Source organism: Phaseolus vulgaris, chromosome 4 (genome assembly GCF_000499845.2).
Source record: "Phaseolus vulgaris cultivar G19833 chromosome 4, P. vulgaris v2.0, whole genome shotgun sequence".
Lineage (NCBI taxonomy): Eukaryota > Viridiplantae > Streptophyta > Magnoliopsida > Fabales > Fabaceae > Phaseolus > Phaseolus vulgaris.
Window position 1 is genome coordinate 618224 of NC_023756.2, and position 14883 is coordinate 633106.

Genomic DNA, 14883 nt, shown 5'->3' on the forward strand with positions numbered 1-14883 from the left:
TAACATACAAATAAGAAAAGTGGGTTCTATTTTATTCCTTCAAAGACAAGTTTAGAATGAAATAGACCCACTAAGAGGTTCAACAAAAGAGTTTGGTTCAGAAATCCACTTTCCAATCTACAATGTTCTAAGAATTAATGTTTAAAGTATTTCAAAACTCCATTCTAAGAATTAAGGGTTGTATAGGAACTCCTCATCACAACCCAATTTCATACTTATTTCCTCTGTATAATATCATGGTACACTGGTACACACCAACTTTGGAAGAGCTGTGGAAGAAATAAGGTAGAAAGAAACAAAAGCATAAGCACATTGTTCCATTTAAATCATTAACTTAAAAATCAAGAAAGAATGAGTGCATCCATCATAAATACATCAGTATACAAATTTTTTATAGAGCTGCATGTTTAGATTTTTCCAATTAAAGTGCAGTTCTAAAGCTTCACAATGTTATTTGCATTCACAGCTAGCTTCATATTTAGATAAAAAAAAGTGTTAAAATAAACAAATATGCTGCAATGGAGTTGGACTAGCTACAGCTTGAATTGAATACACTCAGAGATTTGGAACTTTTCCCAAAATCCTATCAAACTCAGTCTTCATTGAACACCATAAGACTTATTTTAATACCTAAAAATCTTGATGAAATATCAAAGACCTTTTTAATAAGTTCCTTAGATACAGAATGTCCTTTATGTCCACTGCAGTTTCCATTCATCTTTCCTCCACTCAAAACCCATAACTTCATTTTTTTTGGATCATTTAGTTCCAGTGATCTCTTATTAAGTTTAAGTTCATTTTTTTTGTCAGAAACTGTAGTAGCATGAAATAAGAACACAGAATACTCTGTTCGGAATGGATGCCAAATGCCAAACCACCTTCACGATTTTCGTAGTATTCTAAAATTAGGAAACACATTCGGTTGGAATTTAATTTCAACAGAAAAATTGAAATAATTTTGCACGAAAATAAGAGTAAAATAAAAGTAATTGATTCATGAAAAACGTAGTTGAGTTCAAGTATATCATGTGCTGCTCTTCTTTGAAAAATGGCAATTATAGGGTTACCGTTTGCAACTAAGAAAATGGTAATCCAAAAGGTACAAAGATATTGTGGAGAATTCTAACCTGTTGAAGTGCCAGACAAATTCAAATAGGTGCACGCCTAATTTTGAACTTCTGACTCATCTTATGATCGAATATCCAGTTTTTGGATGTGAGCAATCTTTCCCCAGTCTTCGCCATCTGGATTCCGACAACGCTTCCCCAGCAATGGACAAATCAAGATTTTAAGAGAAGAGATGGATTTGGGGAGACCCTCCGCTGGTAAGCATTCAAGGCTGAGACAAAGATCAAGTGAGAGAGAGGAGAGGTGGCAGAGACCCTTGTAGTGCATCTTTTTAAGATTTGGACACCAACGGACTTGTAGAGAGGTGAGAGAGCGTGGCAGCAAAACTTCATCGGGAAAACACTCCACCTCCAAATTTTCAATAGACAAGGTTTGAAGAGATGTGTTGGGATCCAAGTTGTCTCTCAAGGAGGCGATAACTTTTAAAGATGAAAGAGAAATATGTTTTATATTTAATGGCAAACCTCCATCTGGGAACAACTCCACTTGTGGACACACAGTTATCTCCAGCTTGGTAAGAGACGGAAACAGGATTTGCATGGGTTTGGGAAACAGGAATGATTTAAATTGAAGGCAATAAAAAATTCTTATTTCTATGAGATGATTATGAGCGTACTCCTGTGAAATTCTTTCTATGTGGTGGCACCATTTCAGTTGAAGAGAACGGAGCTTTGGAAAGAAATGTAGTGGAAAGATTGTAAGAGAGTCGCTGCCTCCATCAGTATGCGATGTGTCCATACTGTTTCCGCTAATTCTGAGCTCATCACTAACAACTACTTTCGTACCTTTCAGTTTCGCACATCCACCCACATAAAGCCATTCAAGACGTGGAAAATAAGTAGTTTTACACTCCCATTCTTCCCATTCCTTCATATTGGAGAATATCAGCCTCTCCAAGGATGCAAACGAAGAGTTGCTCCCATAAAATTCAGCACCAATGCTCACTATTCCATCAAGCCCACTAATTTTAAGGGTCTTCAGTGATGACAAAAGTCCAAGGGGAGGCAAACATAGGCAGTATTTACAGTTCGCCAACTTTAAGAACACCAGATTTGATAACGAATTATCGAATTCCCAACTTGGGAATTCTGTACCATTGTAGTTCAAGATTGACAAAGTCTCCAAGTGATTGGAAGGTTGTAGATTCTGAAGTACTTCCTTTTCTTTCTTTGGATCATCAGTGACGTGGTTCCACTTCCATTGTAATACTAGCTCCACAAGACGTTTATCTTTCAAATTTGCTTTTAATGCATCCAAAGGATTCCCAATATTCTGCACGTCATTGATTGATAGCCTTCCATGAAGATTGAGTCCTCCCAATTCGCCCAGTTGCTTAGTACTTAGCTCACTGTTTTTATCCACGAAAAACATACTTAGTACTTGAAGATTCTTCAATTCTCCAAAATGCATTGGCATCTTTCTCACTTTTGTATCTTCAAATCCCAGGCAACGCAATTTGGTAAGCTTATGCAAATTTAAGGGAAACTCCTCCAACATTGAACAAAAGCTCAACTTCAATATTAGTAAGTTATAGAGCAAACATATCGAGTCAGGTATCTTTTTTATCTTAGTACACCACGAAAGATCTAACGAATGGAGATGTTTAAGATCACCTACAGAATCCGGGACCTCTCTAAGGAATGAACAACCACTAAAAGATAACATGCGTATAAACTTAATCTTGGAAAACAAATCATGTATCGAAATCTTGAAATGCCACCAAGCTACCCAAGTTTCTGAGATAGGAAGAAATGAACGAAGTCTTTTAGCATCAGTTAAACTCTCAAAACCATCAAAACTTTTCACGTCACGGAATTTAAATGAAAAATGACGGGTTGTTTTCGGTATACATTGGCGTTTATCATATTTCAACCTGAAACAGAAATCCGCACATACATATTTTGCCAAATCATTCAGAAGGTCATGCATGACGAAACGCCCTACGAAGCTTGATTGGTTAAAAAAACACCTTGACAGTAGATCATTGAAGTACTCTTCACCAATTTCTTCTGGATCTCTAATATGTTGTGGACTCAGTAGAAAATTTTGGGCCATCCACAAAAAAATTAACTCCTCCTTCACAAACAAATAATCTTTGGGGAATAAGGCACAACAAGCAAAGCACCTTTTAAGATGAGAAGGAAGATGGCGATAGCTCAAAAATAACGCAGGAATAATTTCACTGTGTTCTTTTGGTAACTCCCATATGTCACTTACCAATATGTTCTTCCAATCTGAAATGGATGACTTTGTGCTCAAAAGACATCCAATTGTTTTGAGAGCTAGAGGTAATCCCTTGCACTTCTTAACTATTCTTCTACCAACCTTCATTAACTCATCATTCAATTCAAGATCACCATCTTTTAATGCATGATTTTCAAAAACTTTCCAGCATTCATCCTTTCCTAATTGCTTTAGAAGATGCACTTCAGACCTCATGCTAGAAGCAACTTTCTCACTGCGAGTTGTGACAAGAATTCTACTTCCTGGAGCCCCGTACCTAAGAGGAGTTCGCACAGCTTCCCATTCTGTTGGTCTTTCGTTCCAAACATCATCCAAAACAAGAAGAAATCTCTTTCCTAACAATTTTTCTTTCAGTTTTTTGTGAACCATTTCTAGGTTCCCATTGTCATCATTTTGATTTGTGATTGCCTCAAGAATTGTTCTTGTCACGGTCAAAACATGAAAATGATCAGAAACACAAACCCATGCTTTGATATCAAATTTTGCATCTTCCATCTTAGGATCACTGTACACATGCTGGGCTAGGGTGGTCTTACCCAACCCACCCATGCCCACAATGGAAAGTATTGGTGGCTGGTTAGGATTGTCAGTTTCAGATGTGAGCCAATTAATGATTATATCTTTGTCAGCATCTCTGCCATAAATAACACTTTCAGCCACCAAAGAAGATGATGGCACTTTACTACCTGATCCATCACCAGAATAAGTACACTCCTTCAAACCAAGAGCACCCTTTTGGTTTGCAAGATATTCTAGTTTCTCCAGGACTTCTTTCATCTCTGATTCAATTTTCTTGTTAAATGAAGTGAAAGTAGAGTTGAAGAAATTTGATACCTTGTAAGTAAAGGTTTGAGGTTCGTATTGAGCTTGGACTTGGCATCTGGTGAGTTCATAGTCTATTTCACCCAAAAGATCCTCTGCATCAAAGACAGCCTCTTTGACAGCAAAAAGCCATGCTTTGACGTGTGGATCTGTGAACTGCTTTAGTTCAGCATCATCAGCTAGAGCGTTGATGGAGTGCAGCATGATGTTCAAATTACCGAGGAGCTTCTCATCAAGTTTTCTTCCACGAAAGAAGTCCAGAAGTTGAGCAGAAGCGAGCTTGTCGAATGAAACCTGAAGAAAGGCCGAAAGAAGAGCACCACCAACAAGTTCTGCTGCCATGGTAGGAGTTGGGAATGGAGTGAATGGAAGTGTGTGATTTGAAATGGATGAAGTGCATAGATTGCTATAGTGATGAAATGAGTGGTTAGCTATTTTACGAAGAAGAATGAGTCACTTTAAGGAGAGTGGAACATCTTTTTCTTTGATGGCTACTCAACCAATAACTTTTAAGTCTTTTTCCGATAACGAACGCAAACTTTGTCAGCTTTGTTCCGCAATATAAAATGGGAGCTGTTTGATATTCATTTAACAGTTGTGGTGAAAGTTTGAGATCCTGATATGGAGAGAGTGGGCTGTGGGCCCAAGTTAAGCAATAACTATTGAGTCTTTCTGATAAGAAAAGTGTTCACAGTTGTAATCCATTAATGGATGTGTGACAATAAATAATATTCTGACTTGAAAATATAAAAAGCAATATCTTTTCTACAACCTTTCTTTATTCACTTAATTTAGTTTAATAGTGATTTTTATCTCTTTATTTATAATTTATAATTCAATTTTATTATTACTAGACATTTATGACTTTTTTTTAATCAGAAAAGGCCCTTTAATGACTTTAATGGCTTACAGATCAATACAAATTCGGTATTAAATCTGGTGTTCTTATAGTTGGAAGACTATATTTACCTTCCCTTTGGAATTTTTTTCATCTCTGAAGATCCTACAAATTACAGGGCTTTTGATGGAATAGTGAGCATTGGTAATGAATTTTTTTAAGTTATAGAATTTTATAGCCTCAGACTAATACTAATATTGAACTATTATTATAGTGTTGTAGTTGACATTAATATCATGAACTTCACTCACACACACAAGTATATTGTAAAACATCTATTGCTTCTTCCATTAACAAATACAAGGACCATTTTAGGTGCAACAAATACTCAAGCTTTACGCAGCTAATCTACATCGAGTGACTGCTACACAAATTCTCCTCTCCTAATTTCATAAACAAATGGAAATCCAAGGAGGAAAAGAAAAAAAATTAAAAGTTATTTGCAATGCTCACAACTTCAATGCCACCTCCCAACTCAGGAAGAAATCAAATACAATTCCAAGGTCTAAGAATGTATGTTTAGAAGCATTTACATTTCACAACTTCCTTTGCTTCAATTTTTCTCTGAGGTGTATTAGTTTTCCCTGGACCTGTTTAGGTAACTCATCATCTGATGATAACCCAATTTCAATCCCTTCTACTTGTTCTCTCTGTATAATATCATGGTACATTGGTAGAAACCCTCTTTGGAAAGACCTATAGGAGAAATAGGGTAGCAGCACACACAAGAACAAAAGGGTTACTAGCCAATACATTACAAGAAAATCACCAAATAGAAACCAATTTTTAGAAACCAAAATAATTAGTTGCAATAATAACTAAATTAGACACCATTTTAGAAACTAAAACAAAAATTGGTTTCGAAATTAGTTTATATTATTTTCTATTATTGTTAAATAGTTTCTAAATTTGTATCTAATTAGCAACCAATGTTTTATCTACCAATTATTTAGTTTCAGTTTCGGACATTTAAACACATAAAGCTCTTGAAGACGTGGAAAAGAAGTAGTTTTACACTCCCATTCTTCCCATTCCTTCATATCGTAGAATGCCAGTCTCTCTAAGGATGCAAAGGAGGAGTTGCTCCCATAAAATTCAGCACCAATGCTCACTATTCCATCAAGCCGTCTAATCTCAAGGGTCTTCAGTGATGACAAAAGTCCAAGGGGAGGCAAACATAGACAGTATTTACAGTGCTGCAACACTAAGCACACCAGATTTGATAACGAATTATCAATACCCAACTTGGAAATTTTGTACCACTGTAGTTCGTGATTGACAAACTCTCCAACTGATTGGAAGGTTGTAGATTCTGAAGTACTTCCTTTTCTTTCCTTGGATCATCAGCGATGTGGTCCGACTTCCATTCTAATTCTAGGTCTACAAGGTGTCTATCTTTCATATTTGCTTCTAATGCATCCAAAGGATTGGAAATATTCTGCACTTCTTTGATTGATAGCTTTCTTCCATAAAGATTGAGTCCTCCTAATGCACCCAGTTGCTTAGTAATTAGCTCACTATTTCTATCCACTAAAATCGGATTTAGTACTTGAAGATTCTTCAATTCTCCAAAATGCATTGGCATCTTTGACACTCTTGTACCTTTAAATTCTAGGCAACGCAATTTGGTAAGTTTATGCAAATTTATGGGCAATTCCTCCAACTTGAAACAATGGTTCAACTTCAAAATTAGTAAGTTATAAAGCAAACATATCGAGTCAGGTATCTTTTTTATCTTAGTACACCACGAAAGATCTAACGAATGGAGATGTTTAAGATCACCTACAGAATCTGGGACCTCTCTAAGGTCAAAACAACCACGGAAAGATAACACGCGTATAAACTTAATTTTGGAAAACAAGTTATGTATCGAAATCTAGAAATGCCATCGAGCTCCCCAATATTTTGAGATAGAAAGAAATGAACGAAGTCTTTTAGCATCAGTCAAACTCTCAAAACCATCAAAACTTTTGACGTCACTGAATTCAAATGAAAAATGACGGGTTGTTTTTGGTATACATCGAACTTTATCAAATTTCAACCTGAAACAGAAATCTGTACAAACATATTTTGCCAAATCATTCAGAAGGTCATGCATAAGGAAACATCTCCCGCCACCTGATTGTTGGAAAAAAGACCTTGACAATAGATCATTGAAGTACTCTTCACCAACTTCTTCTGGATGTCTAATCTGTTGTGAACTCTGTAGAAAATTTTGGGCCATCCACAAAAAAATTAACTCCTTCTTCACAAACTTATAATCTTTGGGGAATAAGGCACAATAAGTAAAGCACCTTTTAAGATGAGAAGGAAGATAGCGATAGCTCAAAAATAACGCAGGGATAATTTCACTGTGTTCTTTTGGTAACTCCCATATGTCACTTTCCAATATGTTCTTCCAATCTGAAATGGATGACTTTGTGCGTAAAGACATCCAATTGTTTTCAAAGCTAGAGGTAATCCCTTGCACTTCTCAACTATCCTTCTACCAACCTTCATTAACTCATCATTCAATTCAAGATCACCATCTTTTAATGCATGATTTTCAAAAACTTTCCAGCATTCATCGTCTCCTAATTGCTTTAGAAGATGCACTTCAGACCTCATGCTAGAAGCAACTTTCTCACCACGAGTTGTGACAAGAATTCTACTTTCTGGAGCTCCACAACTAAGAGGAGTTCGCACAACTTCCCATTCTGCTGGTCTTTCGTTCCAAACATCATCCAAAACAAGAAGAAATTTCTTTCCTGACAATTTTTCTTTCAGTTTTTTGTGAACCATTTCTAGGTTCCCCCTGTCATCTTTTTGATTTGTGATTGCCTCAAGAATTGTTCTTGTCACGGTCAAAACATGAAAATGATCAGAAACACAGACCCATGCTTTGATATCAAATTTTGCATCTTCCATCTTTGGGTCATTGTACACATGTTGGGCGAGTGTGGTCTTACCCAACCCACCCATTCCCACAATAGAAAGTATTGATGACTGGTTAGGATTGTCGGTTTCAGATGTGAGCCAATTAATGATTATATCTTTGTCAGCATCTCTGCCATAAATAACACTTTCACCCACCAAAGAAGATGATGGCAATTTCTGTGAAGCGTTACTACCTGATCCATCATCACCAGAATAAGTACCCTCGTTCAAACGAAGAGCATCCTTTTGTTTTGCAAGATATTCTAGTTTCTCCATGACTTCTTTCATCTTTGATTCAATTTTCTTGTTAAATGAAGCGAAAGTAGAGTTGAAGAAATTTGATACCTTGTAATTAAAGGTTTGAGATTGGGATTGAGCGTGGACTTGGCATCTGGTGAATTCATAGTCTATTTCACCCAACAGATCCTCTGCATCAAAGACAGCCTCTTTGACAGCAAGAAGCCATGCTTTGACGTCTGGATTTGTGAACTGCTTTAGTTCAGCATCATCAGCGAGAGCATTGATGGAATGCAGCATGATGTTCAAATTGGGGAGCAGTTTCTCATCAAGTTTTCTTCCACGAAAGAAGTCTAGAAGTTGAGGAGAAGCGAGCCTGTGGAATACAACCTGAAGAAAGGCGGAAAGAAGAGCACCACCAACAAGTTCAGCTGCCATGGTAGGAAGGAGTTGGAAATGAAGTGAAATGGATTGAGTGCAGGAATGAATGGTATAGTGATGAATGAAAAGAGTAGTTAGAAAGGATGACTTCACTTTAGAACATGTTTTTGTTTAATGGGAACTCAACCAATATAAAATGTGAGCTGTTGGATATTCATTCAACGGTTGTGATGAATGAAAGTAGGGCGGGAAGAGGAACGAACAATGCAATAATGATAATATCTGACTCGAAATAATATCTTTTATGTAACAATTATATTATATTCATGCAAAGTTAGTTGATGTACTAATTCCCATCCTTTCTTTATTCACTTAATTTGGTTTATCTGTCTTTCTTTGTCTCTTTATTTATCATTTTTTTAATTTGGTTCAATGGTAATTTTTATCTCTTTATTTATACTTTTATTATTTATGAAAGGTCTCAAATTAGTTTTACTTTTATTTAAAATTAGTCAGAAAAGATATTTTAATATTGTTTCATTGACTAACTTTAAGTGGGACTTAACATTGATTTGGTATTATTGTAGTTACGTATTAAATTTGGATGATATTTTGATATGTGATTTTAGAAGAATACAGTGACGTTGTGAATTGATGTACTTTGTTGGTTATTCTACATTTATTTCATAAGGTAACTGTAATTTTGCAATTATTTGAATAATGTTGTGGTGTTTGTTGTTCTATGTATAATAGTGTGCTTAAAATACTATGCAAACAAGACTAATAGAATTATGAAATAGACCACAATTCATCCCTAAAACGTCCCAGTGGACACTGAAGGAAGGAGCAAAAATGTCCTAGCTCAATCTAGTGCTCAAGCTAAAAAAATCTATAAATATGAGACTTATGAATGAATAGGGAGATATATAATTTTTAGTTTAATAGTTTTGTTCTATTTTCTTTCTTTCTATTTGTAAAAGTAATATATTAAGTGGAGACTTATGAGTGTGTTCTACCACCTCCAGATATAAAAGGGGATGGTGTAAAACAAAGTGTGGAAAAAAGGTAATTGAAAATTATAGGATTAGTGTCTGAAACAAAGAAGATTGTAATCGAAAAGATAGAGAGATATTGTGCAGAATTAGCAGGTGTTGAAGTTGCAGACAAAGGAAAATAAAAGAGTGTGAGAGTGGAGAGGTGACAGATAGGTGAGACTCAGATATTGCAGATAATCCTTCACTCATCAGTATATAGACTCATGAGATCATTCAATTCGTGCAATGATATGCCATAGATAAAATCAGTGTTTTTCAACTTAGAATCTCTTAACCATTATGTTGAAAAGTTCCAATAAATGAGTACAAATTTTCATTAGGATCCTCACATTTAACCATAGCCCTGAACTTTTGGAGAGATTTTTCATCATGAAGATGAGTTGTCACCTCCAAAGCATGCTTTAATTTCAGATTAGTTTCTCCGTCAAGATTCATAGTCTCGACATAATTTTATTTTATTGTTTTGAAAGATCTCAAATTGGTTTTACTTTCATTTAAAAATTGACACAATCTTTTTTTTTCTAATATTGTTTCATTGACTAACTCTACAGTGGGACTTAATACCGATTTAGTATTATGTTTTCTGGTTGGTAGTAATTAGGTATTAATTTGGCCATAAAATATTTTGTATTTGACATATGTATTCATGTGGAGGTTGATAATTTTTCAACCCAAGCTTGGAAACCATCTACCGAATATGGATTGATCAAGGACCTTGGTGACAATGTCAACATGTTGCTCAGAACTCTTGAAAGGGAGAAGATGAAATAATTCAGATTGTAGTTTATCTCTAATGACGTGACACTCTATTTCGATATGTTTAATGTGTTTGAGAAAAATAAGATTTGAAGCAATGTGTCGGACAACTTGATTATCGCAGAACAGATGGGCATTTTGTTGAATATTGATCTGAAGATCTTGCAGAAGAAAAATGAGCTATTGGATTTCACTATGCAGTGGTAGCAAGAGCTCGATATTCAGTTTCGGACGAAGAACGCAAAATAGTACTTTGTTTTTTTTCCACAAAATCAAGTATTCTAGCTCTAGTATCAACTTGTAGAAAAAATATTGATCACTTGAATAAATTTTAGGAATTTTTTGAGTATTTCTAATTTTAATATATTATTTAAATAAAAATAATAATTTTCTTATCAGTTAGATATAAAATGTTGCTTTTAAAATGAAAATAATGTTAATATTTGAATCTCATGATAGAAATTTTGTATTTGGTTTATATGTAAGAAAGTTATGCTATATATAAAGTGTATGATTAAAAAATTAATGAAACTCTTCCATACGATAGATTTCTTCTTGTACAAATATATTTTGTACTGTGCATTCACAATCACATGCATTTAGCAAAGTAAGAGGGAGTGAAAGAAAATCTTTATTGGTAAAAGATTCTAAATCCTCTCTTTGAATATACAAGATTTGTAGAGAGGAGGTGTTGGCTCCCAATAATCACTTTTTATCTCCAACTATACAAGACAATACTTGGTGAACAAGAAAATTTACACTTCTGTAACTTTGTTGTTGCTGTTCAGAGTCTTTAAACTTTTAGTGCAGAGCAAGAGTTTTTCTGTTGCAGGAGGATCTCCAGATTGTAGAGGAGAGGTAATAAAGTAGTAAAATATAATTAACTCTTATTTTTGAATGGGAAGAGAGATTACAAGGATGTGAAATAAAACAGGAGAGACATGGTTTTTTATTGGAAGAATCAGATTTGTTTGAGAATGAAATAAAACAAAAGAAGAGAGCACACTCAGAAACTCTAACACTCACTTTCTCCAACAATCTTGGCACAAGTTTGCTCTTCATCCTCTGGAACTCATATCTAAGCTTGAGTAGGGAGATGGATGGTGTTTGGTACACGCCCTTGTACTTATTTTCTCTGTATAATAAATATCATGGTACACTGCTACAAACCAACTTTGGAAGACCTGTGGAAGAAATAAGGTAGAAACAAAGCATAAGCACATTGTTCCATTAACTTAAAATTCAAGAAAGAATGAATGTATCCATCATAAATACATCAGCATACAAATTTTATAGAGCTTCATGTTTAGATTTTTCCCATTAAATTGCAGTGCTAAAGCTTCACAATGTTAATTGCTTTCGCAGCAAGCTGCATATTTAGATAACAAATGTGTTGAGCCATATTGATTAAAGGAGATTCTGCAATGGGGTTGGACATTCTGAATTGAGTATGGTGAGTGAGTGATGTAGTTGATGAATGATAAAGCACATGTCTCTGCCATTAATGTATATTCTAATTCCTACTTTCAGAACCTCTACCATATCATGGAAAATGTTCGACACAGGGAGGTCTGGCTAAAGAAAATTTCAAGGCTCATCAGTTTATTGTAATTAACACATGCCTGCTGAGCTATACAATCTTAAACATACGCCTTTTAAATTCCAATTACAGGTTCCTTAGATACAGAGTGTCCCTTATGCCCACTGCAGTTTCCATTCATGTTTCTAAATTGCTTCTGAAATTAACATTTTATATAGAGGAAATATTCTTTAATTCAGACAGAAGCAATTTTAATAATTAATAAAATTTTGTACCTTCAGACAAAGTTTTGCAGAAACAACTTGATAGAAGATGTCTAGAGCGATTAGTTGAAGTGAAGAAGGCTTTGTGTGGGTTTGGCACTGAAATGGATGGATGTGTGGCCTTGCACATTGGACCCTTTTTTAAGAAAATTTCAAGGCTCATCAGTTTATTCTAATTAATTACCAAATGAGGTATAGAATCTTACACCATTTGACATTAAGTCAAGTTGCCTAAGAGATATATAAATCATACTCCAAGAATTGATACCAGTGATATGGAACTTTTCCCCACATCCCATCAAAGCCTGATAGCATGTCACCTATTCCACAGCACCAGAACCAAACTCACTCTATATCTATAAAACAAAAAGCTGAATTTCAGTGTTGGAATATTTGTTAATTATCTGACAAAGACTACAATCATATTGCCAAAGTATCGTATAAAAGATGCTTTAAATTAGTAAATAAAGTTAAGATATTTCTAATCCCAGGTATTTATATTATTTAGTTGAAGTCATGCATTAAATGAACTAACTAGCAGTGTATGAATCAAATAATTTAGAAAATATCAAGTTGAGTTTTATCTTACTGAGGGCTAAATATGATTTTTTTTTCTAATGGTAGGAATTGAACACAAGTAGCAGAAGGTTTTCAATAACTCACACTACTGAACCAATTGAGTATAAAGTTGTTTTTCTAATGGGCAGTAGTGTTACATTTATTTGCAATGCTCACAACTTCAATGCCACCTCCCAACTCAGGAAGAAATCAAATACAATTCCAAGGTCTAAGAATGTATGTTTAGAAGCATTTACATTTCACAACTCCCTTTGCTTCAATCTTTCTCTGAGGTGTATTAGTTTTCCCTGGACCTGTTTAGGTAACTCATCATCTGATGATAACCTAATTTCAATCCCTTCTACTTGTTCTCTCTGTATAATATCATGGTACATTGGTAGAAACCCTCTTTGGAAAGACCTATAGGAGAAATAGGGTAGCAGCACACACAAGAACAAAAGGGTTACTAGCCAATATAGACCACTGGGAGCACATGCTTCCACTGGGAGCACATGCTTCCACTGGGAGCACATGTATCCAGATTTGGTTGGAATTTAATTTCATCAGAACAATGAAATAATTTTGCACGAAAATAAGAATAAAATAAAAGTAATTGATTCATGAAAAACTTAGTTGAGCCTTCTTTAATAAATATCATCACATCAGTTTAAATATAACATGTGCTACTCTCACTACAAAAAAAAAATTTAGTGGGGTTATTTTTTTCCTTTCCGACGGTTTTAACCCCCGTAAATTGCATTACTCGCAGTTTACTATGTCCCTAGAATATCCAGCGTCGATAATGAATTATTGACGATTTTTACGAATCCTGAAAAATAATTACTTTCTGGTGGTTTTGAAACTCCGTTATTTCCCGACGGTTTAGAAACTCCCGTAATTTTCGACGGTTTTGAAACCTCTGTAATTCCTGGCGATTTCGAAACCCTCTTATTTTCCAACTGTTTTGAAACTCCTGTAATTCCCAGCGGTTTCGAAGCCCTGTTATTCTCGATAGTTCCTGGCAATTTTGAAACCTTCGTTACTTCTAGGAGGTGCACATAAAAAAATAGGTGACGAATAATAAAAATGTTGAATCAAAATAGTCTAATGGTCTTCTGAGATCTTGTGTTCTTCTTCTACCACCTAACAATAATACACTACGGTCTTTCAACTCTTTTTATTTACTTTCCAATGTTTCGTAATACTGTATTATAATTTTTTCATAATGAAAATATAGACACTGAATTATTAATGTAAAAAAATTGTGTAATATATGATTAACATGATTTCGTATTAATACCAAATAAAATATAAGAAATACATATTACTTACTAATTCATTAATCTTATTCATTAAGATTCATCTAATAACCGGTATTAAAAGGTGTTAGAATAATAAACATAAAGGTTTATTATTCTTATTAACAAATTGTTTTGGAACAACATCCTAAAGACAATTTGACTTCACTTTCATTTTTGAGGTGGATAGTAATTAGATATGAAATTTGGATGAAATTTTGATATGCGATCTTGGAAGAATAGTGGTGGTTGTTAGCTACAATTTAAGATTATCTTCTAAGTTATTGAATAATGTTATCTTTTAACATTATTTGAATATTGCTGTGGTGTCTTCAATGTGTAATAGTGTGATTAAAATACTATATATGCAAACAAGTTTTTGTTTGCTTTAGTAATTAATTATATAGTTTCGTGATTTTAGGGTATTTTGTAATATTGATAACTTTGTTTGAGTTTATTAAAAAAAATTACTCATCTTATAATGTCTACGTTTTTTTTGTTAATGATCCGATTTGTTTCTTAATGTATGTTGTTGGATTTTATTTTATAATATTTATACTTTGATTATGAATTTCCAGGGTAGCTTAATTAGTTACTGTTTGTAACGTATGAGGTTTTTTTCTAGAACTTGTGTATATAGGGACAGAATGAAATAAGATGGTGGGATACTTAAAGGTCTTATAAAGCTGGATATTTATTCTTAAATAAATAGGATATGTTTTTGGTAGTGGAAATATAGTGTTCTATTTATGGCGATATTAAAGATATAAAAAGATTTTACCAGCAC

General features: G+C 34.3%; 1 protein-coding gene and 1 long non-coding RNA gene across 2 annotated transcripts in view; both read right to left on the reverse strand.

Annotated features, from left to right (window-relative positions):
- The window catches only part of LOC137836683 (uncharacterized), a 68464-nt gene that overhangs the window by 29633 nt on the left and 23948 nt on the right, over positions 1–14883 (reverse strand). The gene's annotated exons all lie outside the window — the stretch shown is intronic.
- LOC137836680 (putative disease resistance RPP13-like protein 1) lies at positions 12–4758 on the reverse strand. The gene is made up of 2 exons (XM_068645367.1): positions 1128–4758; positions 12–269 (listed from the first exon to the last, which is right to left on the reverse strand). The coding sequence occupies exon 1, from the start codon at positions 4534–4536 to the stop codon at positions 1189–1191; it is 3348 nt and encodes a 1115-aa protein (XP_068501468.1). The 5' UTR covers positions 4537–4758; the 3' UTR covers positions 12–269; positions 1128–1188.